This window comes from Dreissena polymorpha, chromosome 11, assembly GCF_020536995.1.
Source record: "Dreissena polymorpha isolate Duluth1 chromosome 11, UMN_Dpol_1.0, whole genome shotgun sequence".
Classification (NCBI taxonomy): Eukaryota; Metazoa; Mollusca; class Bivalvia; order Myida; family Dreissenidae; genus Dreissena; species Dreissena polymorpha.
The window spans coordinates 43,788,789-43,811,122 of NC_068365.1; the positions used below are offsets into that span (position 1 = coordinate 43,788,789).

Here is a 22,334-nt window from a genome sequence, read left to right on the forward strand (position 1 = left end):
AATTGAATCTGAAACATTACATTTTTGTGTCAATAGTTGTCCTGAAATTTAAAAAAATAAACAAATTGAATCTGCTACATAAAACTGTGTTATTTCACCCTTCCCACCAATTAAGTTGAAATCAGCTGAAAACCCATATAAAGACAATAACGTGAGTGCATATACACCGAATTTAATATAATTTCGGTAAAATATCCCACAGTTTCTGATACAAATACATTTTTGATACATACTTATTCACCGAAATTGGATTATTTCGTTAATGCACGCGAATAATCAATGTTTACCCGAAACCGGTAGTAATCAGTTTGTTACCCAGACATTTTATTCGGGATTACAATTTCGTGCGACTTAATGTCACAATAGTTCCCGGCATGTAAGCGAAGCATTGGTTCCTGGTTAAGACAAAAAATCATTGTGTCGCTTCCACCGCATATAGATTATCGACTTTACAACTGTACAAATGTAAACTTGTAACATCGCAAGATGTAAAGATACGCGTTGATCTAGACTAGTTTACATGCTCACAGTGCAAATTGGCAGTTCGTTTAAGTAACTGTTGCAAATTTGTATACTTTAGCATTGACATTTGTAAAGAAGCGCTAGAGTTGTGACAAAGTTTTATGCATTGTGTATGCGATTTAAAAATAAAAGTTAATGTATATTATACATTTTGAACATTTGAGAATTTATTCATTGAACAGTTTTAATTGGACAATCACAAGATGGACATTTGAGATGTCTCCATCTTAAAAATTAACATTGTTGAACATTGAAACATAAAATATCAAACCTCGTTTATTTGAACGGATATTATTTGACGTGTAGATCTAAGTATAATCTTAAATTGTAACATGGAACATATCAGTTTAATTTTCAACATGTGCAACATTTCTGGTGATAAATAATATTGGCGGTCTTTCCCTTCCATATGGAAACAATGTTATTTAGACAGTTTAAGTATTAAATGTATCCCTGCCTTATCCGCCAAGTGGTATCTCTCAAAATCGGACGATATAGCCGTTACATGGCAAAAAGGCGTATACATGCATATTCTTTATCTTGATCTCCTGATCAAGTTTTTAATCACGCACGACCCAGTTTTTAAGCGAGATAAACTTTGTGTAAATGCTTCTTCCATATGTGACACGGAGTGTTTTAATACAGTAAATATCGAGTACAAACAACGGAAAAAAGTGCTCATAAAAGCTCACGTACAGCACTTATAAAAATGCATAAAAATGCTTTAATTAAAAACTGACCAAATGCATCAACTCAATTTTCGTATTAAGTAAATGCAACGGCGAAGCAAAATTACATTTTAGACTTCTGAATACACACACGAAGATCTGAATTATCCCTTAAGTAAAGTCCTTGATTAATCATTAGGTAGAGTGGGCAACTTCCTATGGGCCCCGCGACTTTGATGGGCCTCATTAGACCGTGAGAAAATTATTTTTGCGACATTGATTGTTTTCTTAATTGTTCAATCTAATATCTATAATTTCGCGTGTGAATTACTGTATGAGAATGACATTTTATACCTATACAAAGACTTTTTACATTTTGTAGAATATTTTTAACGAGTGAAATCGACTGGGCACTGGTGTTCTTTTAGGCACTATGCCGACCAGGGGTATGGATAGTGGGCCCAAATTTTTTCACTGCCTTTAGGCAACCACGATGCTCATCCGGCTCTTCTCAAGTGTCACACACATCACACATCCGCACATTGATCTCTCTCTTATTGAGACTCAAACAGCTATGACGATGTTAACCATCTCCCCCATAAGAAACAAAGTGAAAATAACTTTTTCAACCTGCATAAAACCAGAACAGCCTGCGAGTAGCTCGCAGTCGGTTAAGGTTTTATGCTGTTTGCTGCGCATCATATCTTACGGTTGGAAATAAAGCCTTTACAACTTGAATTTAGAAAGATAGGTATTTTATTAAATTCAATTTTCAATGGGTCTACAAATGCGTCAAAATACGTCAAAAAACCTATCTTGGTGGTCAGGAGTTTATATATAATCTGACTACGGAACCTTAATTGGTTTAGGTTAATTTAATATACAATAGACACACAGTCGTGATTATACATGTTCAAAACATAGTAACATTTATTAAGGCATCACATGTGATCAGTATTGAATTATTAAGTTGTTAAATTAACAATCCATACATAAAAAGGTCTATGACAATTGGATTACAGCATTTATAATCGATTAAACAATGTTGAAACGATAATATAAAAAAGAGACGAATCTACAACAGCGAGAGAAGTCAAGTTTTATTAATGAATTATACGCAATTAATCATAAAAAATATGTATACAGGTTTGTTTGACTAAATGCTTTATTTACAAACATAGCTAAGTTTATGATGGTGCTTAATTTATCCAACAGCATTAATTCAATAGAGTTAATTTTGTCTCTTCTTTTCCAGTAATATTTATTTATATGCAATTTCCTAATATAATCATATTTGGAACATAATAATAAACAACTATATTCATCCTCAAGAACATTGATATGTTGAAATGCTTTTTTCGAAAAGGTATTGAGGTTAATGCCATTCGCCTGATTCGATTTCTAAAATTTGAGATGAAGTTGCAATTCTAATTTGCTGCCTGAAACCTATTGCTCTTGAAGATTTATTCAAGGCTGACACCTTATTTCGGATAAAACTTATATTTTGATCTAGACTTTACCAAAGATAAAAAAAATCATCAGCTACACTTTGTTTTAGGCTTTAGCCATTCATTTTGTAAGCCCAACACCTGTAACAGATTACGAAATAGATTTTGCCTAAGAATGTGTATTTGAATTATTTATTAAATTCTCGCACATGTGGCTGTAACTGCAAGTGTGATCTTCTATTGGTAACGTTCACCAAACCGAAGTACGTGAATGGCTCTTCTAGTTATCAAGGATGTTCTTCCAAGTTTCCGATATATATATATATATATATATATATATATATATATATATATATATATTTATAGGATCTGGCACGAGTTGTCATGTCATACCATATTTTATTACACGAGTTCAGGAATTTTGTTAGTAAGCGAGCTAACTAACTTATTTCCTGGACGAGTTTAATAAAAGATGGTTTTAAATGTCAACGAGTGTCAGATCTGTTTTATTACATGGTTTTAAATGAGCAAATTAAATTAATATTTACACAAACATAAAAAATAAATCTCGACTGTTGTTTACAGTTCGTGATGTCCTTTGACGTTGCAACGTCATTTAAGCAAAAATAACAAAATGCGATTGGTCAATCGAACGAAAATAAACAAATAAAAACGCTTAAAAAGTATATTACACATGTGTAAGATAAAAATATTCGTAATGGTTATATTACATGGGAAACATGGTATTGCATGTGATAAAAACTTATTCTGTGTTTGAATTTCTACAGCTGGTTGTTCTTTTTTGCAAAAATTTAACTGGACTCTTTCATTTGCCATTGACTCAGATAATCATCAGATTTCTGGCCCACAATTTAAAATTGGTAAAACAGCTGATCAAACAATCCTCATTTGGAATGCATTGGAATTGTTGGAAAATGTAGTAAATTTATACGAGCAAAGCTTAAAACAGCCGTAGGGTTTTCAAGTGTTCCAAAAGTATTGTCAAAGAATCCCCCTGTAGTTACTACAATTCTTAAGAATGTAAATGATATAATAATTTTAGTAATTTTGAATGCTTTGTATTTGTACAAAAAATTAATATCCCTACTAAGTTCTTCCCCTTTAAAAAACATAACATTTGTTTAATTGTTTTATTTGTGTTAACAAATTATTTCCCTCTATAACAATATTCTTCTAACATTGACAAACCTTTAATTAGTTCTTCATCTGTTTCTACCATAATAAGAATGTCATCTGCATATAGCAATAAAAATACTGTTAGCATACCAATATGAATTCGTTTTAAACCATTTAACATTATTACGTTCTTGTAAGTCATTCAAATAAATAGAAAATAGGAATGTCTAAAATAAATCTTAATGTCTTACATATAAACAGAAGGAAAAATCTTCATTACTTATTGTGTTACCTAATTTATTCTTGATTTCACATTTGTGTACATAGATTTGATGATATGAAGAATTTTTCCTTTAACGCCTTGCTTCAAAAGTTAATTACAAATGATATCCCTCAACAAATAATTGAACGCTTTGGTGTAATCAACAAGCATGGCATACACCTTTTTGTGTTCGATAATAAATATGTGATGACACCTTATTATACAAAAAAATATTATCAACAGTTTTCATATTTTGCCTGAATCTTGCCTTTGCCTCTATGTAGACATGATAGTGTTCAGCGTAATTGTTAAGCCTATTGTAAATGCTCAAAGTGAATACATTCCCCAAATTACTTAATCATATTTTGAACTTCCCAAAACTTCCGTGTTTGCCTCCGGGAGCGGCATGGACATTGCCGGACGTCCCAGGAACTTCACGGACCAACACGGAGGCTTCACGGTTCATATGTCGGATCATCCCGGATATCAACAGTGTTGATCCTGCATCTGTATGAGAATGGGGCTTATTAAGGTATTCACAGTTCACGAACATTTTGTTCTGCACGCATTTAACGCAGTTAAAGTCATTTTGGGATGACTTCCTGTCAGGTAAATCTTAGCCTGTATCGGATAGAGGCTATCATGACTTATGTTCAATTAATACTTACTATAAATATAATAAAAATTTCCATCTTGGTTTCTTTCTTTTTAACATTATTTTTACACATCTTATGTAAACATTCGTCCCGTAGCATGTCTTCGATTGAACAGTTCCTGAAATCTGCACTTATGAAGGTATATAGATTTAGACATGTATTAATGCATTAAGTAACTAGTTATTTTTTCATACGCACATAAATAAGGATTATACGAAGCATGTATAAATTGGTCATATTTCATTTGCTTCTTTAAATTGTGCTCTTAGATCGCTATCGGTTTCACTGGAAGGGACTATCGGTTAACATCCGGTCCCTCTGTCTGTTCATCGGTCTGTCTGACCCTGCGAATATGGATCTTATTAAAATTATCCATGAGCATAAACAAATTATTATCTTAGTATAACACAGTCGGTGTCGATATTTATACATCACACAATACTTTTAAATGTATACAAAATATAAAATAAACTCAAACATTAGCTCATCATTTGTTCCCATCATCATTACAATCGATTGCTGTACATCGGATAGTTAAGGACTCTGAGTCTCATTTCTACGTATACAACATGAAATCACCAGATAAATGTTGCCTCTTGAAACATGTGAACGATTTTCGGAATTCTGTATTGTTTATACTATTATAACAACACGCTCTTTATTTAACATTAAGTGCCATTTATTAAGTGTTTGTAGTATTAATTGTTCATCGTTTTGACATGTATGTACATTGTAGCTTCACGTTCAATCGTTTACACCATTTCGGCCGCACTACCAAATGGCAAAAGCGAACCATAATATAACCCTTAAGCTTTTTTTCAATATACTGAAATTGTGCTTTGCGGTATTCATGTAAAGCACATTTTGTCAAAAGAAGTATATATATATATATATATATATATATATATATATATATATATATATATATATATATATATATATATATATATGTATGCTATGTCTTACATGTGTTTACAAAAAACTGAATAAATAATTTTAACAGATTAAAACGAGTGCGCTTTAATACCTGTTCACAGTCTATGGCTGTTTTAGTAAACGAGTATTAATCAGCAATGATTTACACAACAGCATTGAGATCACATACATTTAAAACAAACATACGGGATAACCTATGCACTATTTACTTTGAAGATCAAAGTTATATTGTCTCGTTGTCATATACAAATTATAAACCTAAACACTGCATACATTTCCGCAAACTTTTATCTGTGATACATTCTGTATACAATATTTAAGAACGGGTCGTTAATATTTTTCATCAAGTCTGCCGCTTGACTTAAGTAATATTTTTTAGGTAGTTGACATTGGGGCGATAATTTATTAAATGGATAAGAAATGTATGCATGCGATTTATAATAAAACAAGTACACAATATATACTAACATTAAAAGACCGCAACTCAGTTATTTAACAATCATAAACTTATTTACTTTTATAATTTATTGAATGAATGTTGCACCCTTTCACTTGTACATTAATTGTGTGTACAAGCTGCTCACATATTTAGAGTTAATTTTGTATTTATGTTGATATTATTAAAACAATAATTTATTTGAATTAGATATAAAACACACATTATTTTGCCAATTGTTTGACGCTGTTGTGGGTTCTATATAAAATTATGCTTCAGAATTGTGGGGTTTTACGAAGTCAGAGAACGCATTCATTTAAAATTGTGCAAGAGTTTGCTTCAGGTGAAAATAAATGCATGTAACGTTGCTCTTTATGGAGAATTAGGAAGATACTCATTGCATATAAACAGGCTGTTAATATTATTAAATATTGGTTTAAAGTTCTGAACAATAGCAATACCATAATGCAAACTGTATACAAACAAGCCTTGGGCGATTGCAACAAAGGTAATATAAACTGGGTCTCAAATGTCAAGAGCATGTTAAACAATCTTGGATTTGGTTATGTATTTGAAATTCCAAACGCTGTACAAGTTAAAAGTTTTATTAATGAGTTAAAATGTAGACTTGTTGACAATTTTAAACAAGTGTGGTACAGTAAAATAAATAATAGTACTGTATTAGACATGTATACAGTTTTTCAAAGCTGCTTGGAATATGAAACATATTGAGATTTACTTCCAAGACTTCTGCAATTATTTTTTCTAAGATTTAGAGTCTCTGCACATCCGCTGAGAATACAAACTGGCAGATACGCCCAAAATAACATACCCCGAAATGAACGTTATTGCTTATGCTGTAATGAAGTTGACTTAGAAGATGAATACCATTTTATATGTATATGCCGCTGTTACACTGATGTAAGGAATACATACATTAGCCGTATATTGTAAATAAACCCATCTGTATATGAATTCCACAAGTTATTAGTTTCATGTGACAAATCAGTTATTTCAAATGTATGTAAATATATGAAGGAATGTCTTGCTATAAGAAATATAATTCTAAATAATGTTGTTAAAAAATCATTACCGCTTTGATTGAATTTACATATTCTTGCAATGATTTGTGTTTATTTATTTTTGTATTCTTAAATGACCATTTATGTTATGTTATGTTTAAAAAAGTTCATAACCGCTTTGATGGAATTTACGTATTCTTGCAATTGATTGTGTTAATTTATATTTGTATTTTTAAATGACCATGTATGTTATGTTATGTAATGTTATGTTGTTATACCTTTTTACGTGACAGAAAATAATGTGTATATTTGTGTATGAAGACGATGTACTTATGTATGAATAAATTGTCTGTCTGTCTGTCTACCTGTCTGCTCTGTTTCTTCACACCATGCGGTCGACCCAAAATTAGTGTTCAGTTAAAAAGAACGATAATGTAGGAATGAACTTGTGTGTAAAACAGACCTGGTTTTTGAACACGGTGTTCGTTGTGTTATGCTTGTGATCATAAAATAAAAGTCCATTGGAATCCTCCTCACTTTCGTCCATTATCCTCCTGTCCATCATTATCAACAACTGTAACAAAAGAAAATCACACACCATCATTACCAACATTCAGAACGACAACTATCACTTCTTTTATCTTCTTCGTCTTCGTCATCAAAATGTTTTGTCATAATCATCTTGCATCATTCTTTTTCTTATTGTCCGTAAATCATATTTAAGGAACCTGTTTTTGTAGAAAATTGATTTATTTGTAAGAAGGAAATTTGATTTCTTTTTAATTATTTTTTTATGTTATTCTCATTTTTTTTTAACTCAGCAAGGTATGATAGGTCTGATTGTAGAGCGCGGGACTGTACTTTGAAGATCGCGAGCTCGATCCTCGATCCGGCCACATCACTTGTTTGAGGCTGCTCATGAAGTCTTTAACTAGGTGAAAACAGTTCTCTATGAATACCGGCCCTGGTTAACCAGTACATCCAAGAAAAGTATGAATTGGTACACTCACCACCTATGTCATGTGTATGACTCATAAACGAGTGTTATTTGCTTAAAATAATGTTATGTTGCAGAGCAGGAAACTACGTGTGTAAGTCTGTGAACGCTTGACCCATGTATGCCTAGTGGACTCTCCCATTTTTCTAAATTAGATCAATTTATTTCCAAAATAAGGGATGTCTAGTATATGTATTGCTATATTTAGAATATTTCTTACAGAAATTCCTTTAAGCATCATGCGGCGTCTCAACTGGGTCGACTCTGTTTGCCAAGGCCTTTTTCTAGACGCTAGGCATAAATGGGTTACATGATAGTGAGTTAATTGCTAATTTAATTTGTCTTCTTATATAGTGTTTTTTTTCAGTACAAACACCCAGAAAAGGCCAAGAAAGATGTCCTTAGTGCAATCAAGAAGTTTGAAACTCTAAGCCCAAAATATGAGGCATTTGGTAAGAGGACATTTCAAATACAGGAATATAAATGTGTTTGGTGTATTAAAAAGCTTTCGCTCAAACTTTCTAATTAAATCTATCTATGAATCATTGAGTATTAAAGATAATACAGAGGTGATTATCGACTTGCGTTTTATGATACATTGATATCTGAAACATGAACAATACTTGTGAAAAATGTGAATAAAGCATTGACAATACTTGAGACCTCTGCCATCATTGATGCAAACAAGTATTGTTTTCGCTCACTTTACACCAGTAAAGTATCCAATACCTCTCCCCTTGCGTGCTTTATAAAATGCGTTGGAGGAAAGAGGAAGCGAACAGTGTAATGGTCTCAGCTATTTTGCAAATTAATACATACTGGTAGCGCACATTTTATGAATAGTTGAGCTATTGCTTTTATCAAATCATATAATTTGTATATTCGTCACAACAATTCTGTCTATGAAAACCTGTCAATTGAAATCATTTGCGTTATGTGTATCTGGTTCTTACAATATACTAAATAATTTATATGCAATGCTATACATTCTAAGGCTAGATTGAAAGGGTGCACAGTTGTTTACCGCTAGTGCGAATGCCCGAAACACTTTTCGCAGTTGTGCGTTTCTTTGCTAAGAATATTATAAACAAAAATTGTCTATCATTTTTATCGAGTCCATCGAAAAAGTGGGGATCTTTGGGCGCAAGCCATTAATACAAAGGAAATATATAGGATAAAAATGTTTTTTTGCTAAAGATGTTTTTACTTAATCATATTAAAGATCGAGACTGGTGTCTGCGTCTTGATTTTTTGCGCTTGACACCGGCTCGAGTTGCTGCCGACTTCGACAGTCGCAGACGGTTTATTAAGTGTAGACACGAGTGAAACTTTTCAGGTACTTGAAAGTTCTTTTGTATTATTACGTATTCCACTATATAGCTGTCGTAGAGCTTCTTTTGCGTTTCTGATTTTAGCAAGCTTTTTTGATAGCGAGCCAAGCACTTTCCAGTAAGTTCGTTTAGGAACCAGTTTCTCGGTTTTTACATTCTTAAGAGTGGTTTACTATTAAATGTAAATAAACCTCTTTTTTCTAACGAGCTGTAGGATTTCCATTAGTCACGTATTATTTGCTTGGCTGGTTTAATGTAATTCTGTATTAAATAAATTGGTGTTTGAGCCTACCTGTCCTCCACTATCCTAAAAAAAACACCTCTCAGTGTCTCTGTTCATACCGTAGTACCACCAAATACCCACATTATTTCTATCCTATTTGGTATATGGTACTATCGCTTTCTAAAATTTAGATTTAGCTCTTTCTACAACACACCCTGGGCCAGCTATTTTCTCGCTATCTTTTTCAAGGCACAATGACAAACTTCTCGGGCTAGTCCAACAAGCCTCTCTGATTGAAGAATTTTTATTTCAGGCCCTGTTGACACATCTCCAAGCACACGGGTCTTTGCTGTAGCTTTAGTCTTGAACAAGACTAACCTCTCCAGATACACACTTACTGCAAACTCCCCCTAAATCGGCCAATAGATTTTTATTTTAAGCAAAAAATTAAACCGTCTGTATCCCTATATACACTTTAACCGTCGTTAACGACATATATACATTAAAACATATTTGTTAACGTGTGTCGGGTCGTTCTGAATATCATTAAACTTAAATAATCAAATCCGATTATTAAGTCACATGCGAACACGTGATAGGTCGCAAGGTATAGCGTCATAAAATGGAATATCATTAATAAAACAGGTGTGAAAGCAAGCAGGTTAGTTTAATATCGTTTCAAATAAATAACTTTGTTATAAAACGGCGTTTTTAACCAATCTTTATTTACGCGGATTAAAAACAAAAGTGGTTATGTTTGCGTTTTATAGGCGACGAATTAAACGCTTTTGCATTCATTTGTACATACTGGTAAAGTTCAGTCGTCTCAATTAAAAAATATAACTTGATTTACAGGAATACATGGTAATGGCCCTCGTTATTTTATTATATTTTACGACCTGTGCGATCGAAAAAGCATTGATTTTCACTAAGAAATGTATGTTATGTTTTAAGAATCGATACCCCAGCGGGAAAAAAACTTTCGCGAAGAAGTGTGCCAATCAAATACAAAGTAGACGAACAATAACGCAGAAAAAAAACAACAGTTGTTTGTTGTACATCACATGATATACGTTTTGTATTTCCTACATTCATCGGACATAGGACATTTTAAAGAAAATGTATAGCTTTTAGGGTCCCATTCCACAAAAATTTTACTATATTTGTTGACATAAGTTGAAGGTTTTACTTTAATTTACATAAAATTGGTATAAGTATGATATTGCACATGATATATTGTATTGTTTTCAGAATGAGTATGAAACTTTATATAATGCCTGTTGTTATTTGCAGTGTTAAATGATTGCTCATCAAGAGAGCTCTTGCAACTTGACGGAACGATCCCTGTCACCTACAAAGGTCAGCGCATATTTTCTATTAACACTTCATGAGTAATTCCTAAATACATTTAGGATATAAGTGGATACAATGTATATAAATAATACAAATATAAATACACATACAAGTATACTTATATAGCGCAAAAATTACCTGGGTGTTTCTAATTTAAAGGTTTTTATTTTAAGTTTTCCACAATCACCTAATTTGAGATAAAGAGAAGTCGATGTGAAATTGTTAAAACTGTATTGACATTACGGGACTAGAAAGTTTAAGGTTATTGTTAAGTTATTGTGTTGAAATCTGTTGTGATGTTTATATTATTTTGTTACTTAAAAAAATGCACATATATTTTATTTATTATACATACAAATGTGCAAACGAATGAAATACATGATATAATTGAATGTATTTTGTTAATCTTACAATTTGTTCTATCGTATACATCAATGACAGGACCGAACTTAATGCTAGTAATCTTAAATTAAAAGCGGCTAACCGTTAACACACCGATACGCAATACTCTTCATATCAAACAAAATGGCGTCCAATCATTAGCAGAACAAAGCCGATATCGAGATAAAGTGTCGCATCATATCAAAATGACATTTATTTTCTTTACAAGAAGGATAAAATACGAACGAATCGATGTGTTTTCTTTAATTAATTACGATAAAAATAATAAGTTGAAGACAAAGCTTAATACACCGATACGCGGTATCACCAGGATTTATGTAATATAGCAGCGATGAACTGGTGGTGCTTTGAAACATATGCTAATAAGAATTAATTTGTGTTTTGTTACTATTTTTATTCCTTGTTTTAAGTAATAGCAATGATAGTTTGTTTTCAAAGGCGTCGCATGTTAACGTAGAAAATACACAATTTAAAAGTGTTTACTCGTCTAGGATAGCACAATCAAAAGAAAGCTCATTTTGGTTTTCGGTCCGAACTTGGTAATCTGCCTCCATCCCGGATTATTACCGTCCATGAATATTCAAAGGAAATTTAAATTAAGTCTTTTTCGTTTGATAATAAATTTCATTTTTTTTATTTAAGAAAGCCCACAGGCAAAAAAAGAACCGCTTGCTTCAAATGTGTTAACATTTAAAGGAAGGTGTAATTACAATTTCAATAAATTGAATAAATGGAAAACTCGAATTAGCAGATTTTTCTTTGATTCAATGCAATTTTATTCCACCTTTCTGAGGCCTATATCTGAATCAATTACATTAACTAAACGTATTGATACGAGGTCGTTATATAGAGACTGCTATGAGATTTTATTATCCGAATTTGCAACACTTAACTAATGATATAATCTGCGGATGAATTATACTTCTTTGTGTATGATTGGGAATGTTTGATCACAGTATATGCATGATCAATATCCGATCATTTAAACCTGTTAAGTCATATATTTACATATGGCATATAACGTGAATTAAGGATTTGCACACTTAGTAAAATAAAATAGTATCGGATTAACCTATGTGTTCCAGGTAGAGTAGGATACGACGTAATATAAACCGCAACTGCGTCACTGTAAATCTTTTCCTACCAATGTGTGTCTAAACAGGTGGTAACTTCGCTATTATTATGTTTATTAGGGCATCACACGGTTTCACTCATCACCAACAGCACACTGTTTATTTCCATTACGAGCATAACAGCCATACACGATAAATTCTTTATGGTGGTAAATTGCCAAATATATTGTAATTAATTTCCTCTTATTGCAACATACAAGGATAAACAAATATTAATACCATTAGACTCTCAAATATATGATATAGTCTAGTTTTGTCTCATCTGTGGAATTCAATAATAACGATATTTAAAGAGATACGTATGTAATCGTAGCGAATATGGGTTTCTGATTTTGACATTTGTTTTTAATTTACACTTAAGTTTTTCTTGAACGGAGAGACTTTTAATTTGACATAATTTAATTGGAAACTTGCCACGTACAAGACATATTAAACTCCACGCGTCGGTTGCGATCGGAATCTTTGAAATTGTTGATATAAATAAAGTATTGAAAAAATTGTAGCACACGTAGACCTGAATGTGTTAAATATTTTTCATGTTCCTTTAATCATCATCTCAGTTGAGCTAAAGTATCCGAATGCATCTGGTTAAAGTATGCCGATAATCTTAATTATACATATTCGAAATATATGAAGATGAACGACCATAAAGCGATAGCTCTAATATACTCAAAATCCAGTCTCGCGTAAGATTTGTACCAAAAAACTTGAAGTTATTCTATAAAAACAATGAACATATCTAAGCTAACAATTCTGCTGGAAACGCATAAACCACATGACGCACACTACATATGGTGTATAGGACATTTGAAATCTTAAGGTGCCGTGACCAACATCCCAATCTGTATCTGTCTAATGGACACACACCCTTACGACCCACCGATTGTGTTTGTTAAACCCACCTCAACAATGGCAATCAGGTCCGGCAGAAATGTAGGCCAGAGCGGAAAAGTGACCATACCATATCTGCGTGAGCATGAATGGATACATGCGAGAACATTATTACGCATTTATAGCTGTTTCATTAAAAGATAATTTCAAAATTGCTATATCTTGTTCATGTATTACCGGTATATTGCAAACATGCGATAAAATAAGCGGTAATAATTACCAAATATATTTTTAAACTTGGAACTATGAAGGGCATATATGGATAAATGTGTCTTACTGGTATGTAGGTTCCGTATAATATGCTAATTGGCTTCATATGGTTCTTGCATGGTTCCCATATGCGCTGCCAATGCACATTTTGTTAGATGAACATTCTAGAATGTTACTCAAACACAACCAGCTTCGTTCGCTTAACCTTGCCCCTCGATTTTTCAATCAGCAGTTGTATAACTTTAGGAAATGTATAACTATCACTTGATATAACAAAGACTTTAATTCATTAAATAATATTGATGTGTTGAATACAGTCTGTGCTGCACGAAACCACTGACTCATCAGCTGGGAGCCGCCCATCAACAAGTGTTTCATCCTTTAATCCCAGGACACTCTCCGGGCGGTGGAACCGCAGTGCTGATCAGGCACTACGGGTCAGTGGTTAGCTGCCAGCTCTTCTCCTCCCTCTTAATCCATAGCCAACTGGACGCTCTCTCTGCTGCTTGACCTAGTCTCCCAACAGCCCTCTTTCTCTCTCCTCCCCTGATTCCTAGGGCACTTAGCATCCTCCACAGTGATTGTGCGGGAAAGCCTCTGGCGCCAATTTCGATCGGGAACAGCCATGTTTTCCAACCGCGGGAACTGCACTGGTCTAAGAGATCAGTGTATTTGGCTTTCTTCCGCTCATATGCCATGTCGCACCTTGATTCCAATGGGACCGTGAGTTCAATGGTCACCAGCTTCTTGTGTTTGGTGGACCATATCACTATGTCAGGCCTCAGTGTAGTTTGGACAATCTCGGGAAAGACCAACTTCTTCCCTAAGTCGACTTTCATCTCCCATTGGTCTGATTCATCTAAGATCGACGTGTTTCTAGGAGCTTGCTTTGTGGTTGTTTCCCCTGCCTTGACAAAATTGATCTTTGTAGATGCTGTTTTCTTTGCTGTTCTTTTCTTCCTTCTCTCGCGCTCAAGTACATCTGCTAGCTCCCTAAGGACAGCATCATGTCTCCATCTGTAGCGGACCTGTGTCAGCGAAGTCTGACATGATGACAGGATGTGTTCCATGGTGCCTGGCTTGTTACAAAGACTGCAACTTGGGTCTTCCGCTAGACCCCATCTGTGGAGATTGGTTGGGGATGGCAGCAGGTCGTAAACTGACCTTAACAGGAATTTGAGTCTTAGCGGCTCATACTGCCATATGTCTGCCCAGGTAAACTTCCTCTCTGTTGTTGTCCATTTGTTCCAGGCACATTGTCCACCCATTTCAACTGAACGGGCTCTTCTGCTCTCCTCTTCGCTCGCCCTGATTTCCTTCTGCACCATCTGACTCCTCTCCCTTTTATCTGCCGTACTCCATCGCTGTGGTTTTATCATACCAAGCCCTTGTCTGCCCTCCGTAGTAGTTCCGACGATGTCTTTGTGTCTCAGTATACTTTCAGCTTGGGACACCGCCTGGCTTGCCGACCACTTCCTTCCGGTTCTAGTCTCTATGCCTGCCATCCTGATCAGGTCATCAGAAGATTCTTTCAGTGTCACCACCATCCTGGCCTTGGCAACTTTGTACCCCTTAACAACTGATGATATTGGGAGTTGGAGCTGGTTGGTCCTCCCATATAGTCCGATGCTGGTGAAACTTGGTGGGACCCCTAGCCATCTACGGAGGTATCTGTTGATGGTTCTTTCAAAGCCTTCCACAGTAGAAACTGCTATCTCGTACAGCATTAGAGGCCACATGAGTCTTGGTAACAATCTATGTTGGTATAACCATGCCTTGAATTTCCCAGGAAGTGATGTCTGGTCTATCTGCTTCAGACCTTCTTGGAGTTGGTTCTTGGTGCGGTTTGTGCTGCTTGTGTCATTAAGGCTGGCATCGTACCATTTTCCTAGGCATTTGATAGGATTGTCTACTATGGATGGTATGTCTTCGCTCTGTACCTGGAGGGTGAACCTTTGAGTAACCTTTCCCTTCTTGATTACCAAGCTCCTAGATTTCTTTGGTTTGAACTTCATTCTTGCCCAAGTCACTGCCTCATCCAATGCTCTAAGAACCCAACGAGCTTGCACGTGTGTCGTTGTAGTTACCGTAAGGTCATCCATAAAACCTCTATTGGATGGGAGGTATATCCCGGAGGTTGTCTTTGGTCCTCTGGTTTCCCTCTTTGCGGCGTTGATAATTAAGTTCATTCCCATCACGAATAACACGACTGAAATAGTGCAGCCTGTTACTATTCCTTTCTCGAGCCTTATCCAAGGTGTTGACTGTTCTCCTACAGCAAACCGTAGTTGTATGTTACTGAAGTACCCATTGATAATCTGTTGCACATGGTCTGGGATGTGGTAGTGCTTCAGTGCGATCTCAATTAGCTTGTGTGGTATGGAGCCATACGCATTGGCAAGGTCAAGCCAGACAACAGTGAGGTCTTTTTGGTTAACCTTTGCTTCCCTGATGATCTGACTGAGGGCGCTTGTATGTTCCACACATCCAGAGAACCCTGGGACGCCTCCCTTTTGCACTGAGGTATCAATGTATTGGTTTGATGTCAGATACTGCGTCATTCTCTTGGCCAGCACAGCAAAGAAGATTTTCCCCTCAACGTTCAGTAAGGAAATGGTTCTGAATTGGGTGACGGTCTTCGAATCCTTTTCCTTTGGTGTAAATATTCCTTCTGCCTGTTGCCAACAATCTGGAACTTTACCTTTCCTCCAAACCACTTTCAGAAGATTCCATAAGCGTCGAAGAAGTTTAGGGCACATCTTATACACCTTGTAAGGGATACCATTTGGTCCTGGGGCCGACCCTGCTCTTGCCTTTTGAACTACTTCTGAAACCTCTTTCAGTGTAGGTTCCTTGGTGTCTAGAGGTGTTGTGGGTTCTGGTACTGGTTCCATTCTCTGGCAGTTGCCTAACGGTACGTCTCGGATATCATCAGAGTGCGTTTCAGTTAGGAACTGTGTAATTTCTTCCATGCTTCTCTCTAGCTTGCCCGATTTCTCTTTGTCTAGCAGGTTATTAGAGAACTTGAATGGATTTGCAATGAACTCAGCACGACGTTTGGCCTTTTTCCTTCTTTTCTCACGAAGTTGTTCTGCCTTGCATAGGTTTAAAAGTTGTTCCCTCTGGCTGTCTCTTAACTGCTTCAGCCTTGGCTTTTCTTCTTCCCTGGCATGCATATATCTCCTTCGCAAAACCTTCAGTTCACTCCTGATGCCCTTTATCTGTCGCTGCCTTCTATTTATCTGTACAGGTTTCTTGGTGGTTTTCTGGATAGTCAGACCGAATCTTTCTTTCCCAACTGTGTAGACAAGGTTGGTTAAAGCAACCAGCTTTCTCTCAACTGCTCCTTGGAGTGCTGTCTCCAGTATTGCATGAAGGTCATCATCCAGGTCTTTCCATGCTTTCTTGTCTGACGTTTTCGGCCAGGATATTCTTGGATTCCTCGGAGATTCATCACCCTTGTGAGCTGTTGTGGAGTGTGGTAAGTCGGTGTTTGCCTCTGGGTCACTCTGTGTTCTCAGTAACGCCAGTAGTGGGTCTTCATCATCGAAGACTTCTTGAGCATCCGTTCCCGATCGCAATGTGTTTGTATCCAGCATGTCAGCCGCTAAGAGGTCCCCAGAACTGTGGGTTTGTTCCTGACTAGGATCCTCCACCGTCTCACCAGACATTACATCTGTGCGCTGCTGCTGTCGTGCTGTCTGCCCACACATAGTTCTCGCTTGATGTATGCGCAAGCCCCTGAGATTCTTGCAGACTTTTCCACACCTACACTTTGTTTCTGCCTTCTTTCCAGTCAAAGTCGATTGAACAAGCCGTGTCGTAACCGTTGAATCCGTCCGTGTAAGTCTTTCATCCTCCCCCCCTCTCGGAAGACTTTGGGGGTATTCTTCTGTAATGGAGTCCGTAGCTGAATAATGGTTGTCCTCTTACGAAGACTGCATTCTGGGATGCTACCCCATCCTGCACCTGGCCAGTCTGTTCCTGGTTGTCACCTGTCTTTCCAGTGTCACCAATCTATTCTCGGTTGCCATCTAGTCTTTCCTAGAAGTCACTGGTTCCCCAGATATGTAATGTGTTGAATACAGTCTGTGCTGCACGAAACCACTGACTCATCAGCTGGGAGCCGCCCATCAACAAGTGTTTCATCCTTTAATCCCAGGACACTCTCCGGGCGGTGGAACCGCAGTGCTGATCAGGCACTACGGGTCAGTGGTTAGCTGCCAGCTCTTCTCCTCCCTCTTAATCCATAGCCAACTGGACGCTCTCTCTGCTGCTTGACCTAGTCTCCCAACAGCCCTCTTTCTCTCTCCTCCCCTGATTCCTAGGGCACTTAGCATCCTCCACAGTGATTGTGCGGGAAAGCCTCTGGCGCCAATTTCGATCGGGAACAGCCATGTTTTCCAACCGCGGGAACTGCACTGGTCTAAGAGATCAGTGTATTTGGCTTTCTTCCGCTCATATGCAATGTCGCACCTTGATTCCCATGGGACGGTGAGTTCAATGGTCACCAGCTTCTTGTGTTTGGTGGACCATATCACTATGTCAGGCCTCAGTGTAGTTTGGACAATCTCGGGAAAGACCAACTTCCTCCCTAAGTCGACTTTCATCTCCCATTGGTCTGATTCATCTAAGATCGACGTGTTTCTAGAAGCTTGCTTTGTGGTTGTTTCCCCTGCCTTGACAAAGTTGATCTTTGTAGATGCTGTTTTCTTTGCTGTTCTTGTCTTCCTTCTCTCGCGCTCAAGTACATCTGCTAGCTCCCTAAGGACAGCATCATGTCTCCATCTGTAGCGGCCCTGTGTCAGCGAAGTCTGACATGATGACAGGATGTGTTCCATGGTGCCTGGCTTGTTACAAAGACTGCAACTTGGGTCTTCCACTAGACCCCATCTGTGGAGATTGGTTGGGGATGGCAGCAGGTCGTAAACTGACCTTAACAGGAATTTGAGTCTTAGCGGCTCATACTGCCATATGTCTGCCCAGGTAAACTTCCTCTCTGTTGTTGTCCATTTGTTCCAGGCACATTGTCCACCCATTTCAACTGAACGGGCTCTTCTGCTCTCCTCTTCGCTCGCCCTGATTTCCTTCTGCACCATCTGACTCCTCTCCCTTTTATCTGCCGTACTCCATCGCTGTGGTTTTATCATACCAAGCCCTTGTCTGCCCTCCGTAGTAGTTCCGACGATGTCTTTGTGTCTCAGTATACTTTCAGCTTGGGACACCGCCTGGCTTGCCGACCACTTCCTTCCGGTTCTAGTCTCTATGCCTGCCATCCTGATCAGGTCATCAGAAATTGATAATATATCATACTTTCCATATTTCATGAGTATTATTTAAATTGAGTAATTGCTCAAATATCTCTATAAAATGGTTTAGTCATTAGTCAGATAAAGGTTTAGCATAAAGAAGCCATATTTAAGATGCATTTTTAATGTCAACATATTTAATCGATTTTTCCAAATATGAACATTGGATAATTGAAATACCATGTCTTATTTCAGTAGCTAGAAACGGAAAACACTTTTTACAAAAAATATAATAATTAATTTAAATTAATACTGTAAATACTGGATTTGGAATTTTCGAAGCAATGCCCTAGTGGTGCAAATAACACATGGTCCGCTTTTATCGACCATAATTCGATTTTGTTGATTAACAATATTGAATGGTATGCATTTGCCCCGTTAAATTGCTACCAATTTATACTGTCTTTTTATTTCTTTGCCAATACTCTATCAGCATAAAATCGAGTGAAGTCAAAGTTGTACTCCTCTTTTAACTACTCGCTTGTTGGTTTGTGCGAAGGCCTCCGCAAAAAAAATTCAGTTGTTTGGTCGACCTCTTGTAAACACGGCTACACGCGCGAACTGAGAAAAGCCGTTTATTTCTCAGGAAAAACACGGACTTGATATAATTTATCACCACAAAAATAGAACTCGACGTTTCTGTAGCTACTGGTGCAACGGACAGTGACTCAATATTGTGTTGCGTGCTGATGGGCGGCCTTAACCGCTACTTTTTTTAAATCCTTATAATTGACTTCGCTGGCAGTTTTTCCGTCCCATCCCTTGCATGTTGATTTTCTAAAATGTCGTCGCAAAGTTTATTAGCATTACCTTGCTTTCCATGGTCCACAATTTATTTAAGTTATATGTCTCCTCTTAAGCATCATGAAGCTGTTCCTGATAAACAAATCCTCCATAGTCTGTTATTACATTCGTTGCCATTCATGACTCAAACATTTTCAACAAGAGAATATTCCCTTATCCGTGTTCTCGTATCGGTATCCCAAAATCTGATTGACTTGTACATACATTTACTGCTCGAATCATCTCCTGCTTATTCCACGCCACTTTGCGATTAGTAAATTCTTTCCAAATGAATACAAATAATACGAATTTGTTACACTCCAACCCAGAACATTATGCTTCTCAAAGGTATTTGTCTTTTTGAAAGATCGGGGATCAATTGTTCATGTACTGTCAGTCGCTTTCAAATATTATCTCCTCTCCGTCTTATATAATATTTTCCCAACCAGTATATACTTAAACATAAATTAAATTGTTTACATCGCACGCAGTGTAGTATAGTGTACGGTTAGACCCGATTTGTGTCTCATTGGTAAGACATTATAAGCTTCTAAGTGTTATATCACAATTTGAATGTACAATAACATTTACATCGTGTTCTTGCATGAACAATCTACAGAGCCGTTCAATGCTTTGCATGGCCAAAAAAGGAACCCAACTTTCAAAAAATAGGCGCAATAACGATGGGTGTCTGTATTTACTTGTCGTTCTGGCGAGATAAAACGTTCATGTTCGCTCTTAATTTGTTTCACAGATAATATACAAATACACCAAAACGCGAGACCGATAGAGCAGAAATTATACTGAACCATTTTACTTTCATTATGTGTAAGATGCATAGCATTACTAAGTCGAATTATTTACGCTGTCTTAAATGTAAATGTTGATCAACTACATTATTTTAATCATGTAGTGTTACTTTAGCGAGGATTTGTCTTCTTTTAAGCCCAAGTCTACCCTGCTGAATCTTATCAAGAATCTTGTGGTCATATTTGGGGAGGAAACTCCCATTTGTTCCCACGTACAGGCAACCAATCAGCCAGCATCTTCTGGATATCCGGCCCAAATGTTGCCCTCTGCTGTAGGTGAGCCATAGACCCCTCCGTAACTGTTATGTTTGTATGGGTAAACTTGTAGCAAGTAAGTGATTGAAATTTTTACAGTTAATAATTTTCCTTATATGCATATAAAAACTATGCAAGGCATAGCACAAATATTTTAATATTCAAATAACCAGTAACATACGCGTTTGTTTCTCAGATAACCCACCCTATTCAGGTCAGTCCAAAGTGGTATGCGTTGCATTATGGCATATTGCATGATAGAACACTGTAATAAATAACATAGCATTATGGCACATATTATTAAATTACATTGCAATAAAGAACATTGCAACATAGCACATTGAAGAATGGCACATTTCATTATAGTACACTGCATTATAGCACATTAAACTTTAACTGTTTTGCTTGTTTAAGGGTACGGTTTTTCGATCCCAAGTGCGGATGGTTCCCAGAACCTGCCCTACCCCACGAGCAGCTCCTACCACGGGGCATACTCCGCCCCTACATCCAGCTACAATACACCATATCCTGGTCAGTCCATAGTGGTATACATTGCATGATGGTGTTTTGCTTTAAAACACATAGCATAATAGCATATTGCATGATAACACATTATATTCAATAACGTTGCACTATGGCACATAGTATGACATATAATTGAAATGAAGAACATTTCGCTATATAGCAAATTTAATAATAGCATATTGCATTACAGTACACTTAATTATAGCAAATTTAACTGTCATTATAGTGTTATGTTTTAGGATATGATTTGCCAATGTCGAGTGTTGGTGCTGACCAGGACCAACCAAAGCCCCCGGGGGACAGCTCCTACCCTGGAACATATACCGCCCCTATATCCAGCTATCATCCGCCATATCCAGGTCTCTCCACGATAGGGTTCATTTCATTATAGCAAATTGGGTTATAGCAGATTGAATTATAGCATATTGCATACTAGAACATGTTATTAAATAACATTGAATATATATCATTGTATAAATACAATTTAGGATTATTGCATTATACCACATTGCATAATATCATATTGCATAATAGTACACTACATTATGGCACATTCAACTCTCACAATTTGTTTTGTTTCAGGACATGGTATGCCGATGCTGAGTGTGGGTGGTGCCCAAACCACGCCCAATCCCCCGGGCAGCTCCAACCCTGGATCATACCCTGCCCTTGCACCCAGCTGCAATACACCATATCCACATCAGTCCATAGTGGTGTTCATTGCATTATTGTGTTAGAAGATTGAATAATAGCATATTGTATAATAACACATATTATTAAATAACATAGTATTATATAACATTGTATTAATAAAATGGCATTAAAGATCATTGCATAATATCATATTGCATAATAGTACACTGCATAATGGCACATTCAACTCTCACTATTTGTTTTGTTTCAGGACATGGTATGCCGATGCTGAGTGTGGGTGGTGCCCAAACCACGCCCTAATCCCCCGGGCAGCTCTAGCCCTGGATCATACCCTGCCGTTGCACCCAGCTGCAATACACCATATCCAGATCA

The 22,334-nt window shown here is 36.6% G+C and overlaps 2 protein-coding genes across 2 annotated transcripts in view; one reads left to right on the top strand and one right to left on the bottom strand.

The window, feature by feature from the left end:
* Positions 1 to 4,790: 4,790 nt before the first annotated feature.
* LOC127849793 (tumor susceptibility gene 101 protein-like) overlaps positions 4,791 to 22,334 on the top strand; it is a 39,749-nt gene continuing 22,205 nt past the window's right edge. The window contains exons 1-4 of the mRNA XM_052382545.1: positions 4,791 to 4,832; positions 8,452 to 8,536; positions 10,932 to 10,997; positions 13,347 to 13,459. Coding sequence (XP_052238505.1) covers positions 4,791 to 4,832; positions 8,452 to 8,536; positions 10,932 to 10,997; positions 13,347 to 13,459 — 306 coding nt within the window. The remainder of the gene's footprint in view (positions 4,833 to 8,451; positions 8,537 to 10,931; positions 10,998 to 13,346; positions 13,460 to 22,334) is intronic.
* On the bottom strand, positions 13,940 to 18,247 carry LOC127850029 (uncharacterized). The gene is made up of 2 exons (XM_052382768.1): positions 18,104 to 18,247; positions 13,940 to 14,332 (listed from the first exon to the last, which is right to left on the bottom strand). Exons 1-2 carry the CDS (start codon positions 18,235 to 18,237, stop codon positions 14,059 to 14,061), a joined length of 408 nt encoding a protein of 135 aa, XP_052238728.1. The 5' UTR covers positions 18,238 to 18,247; the 3' UTR covers positions 13,940 to 14,058.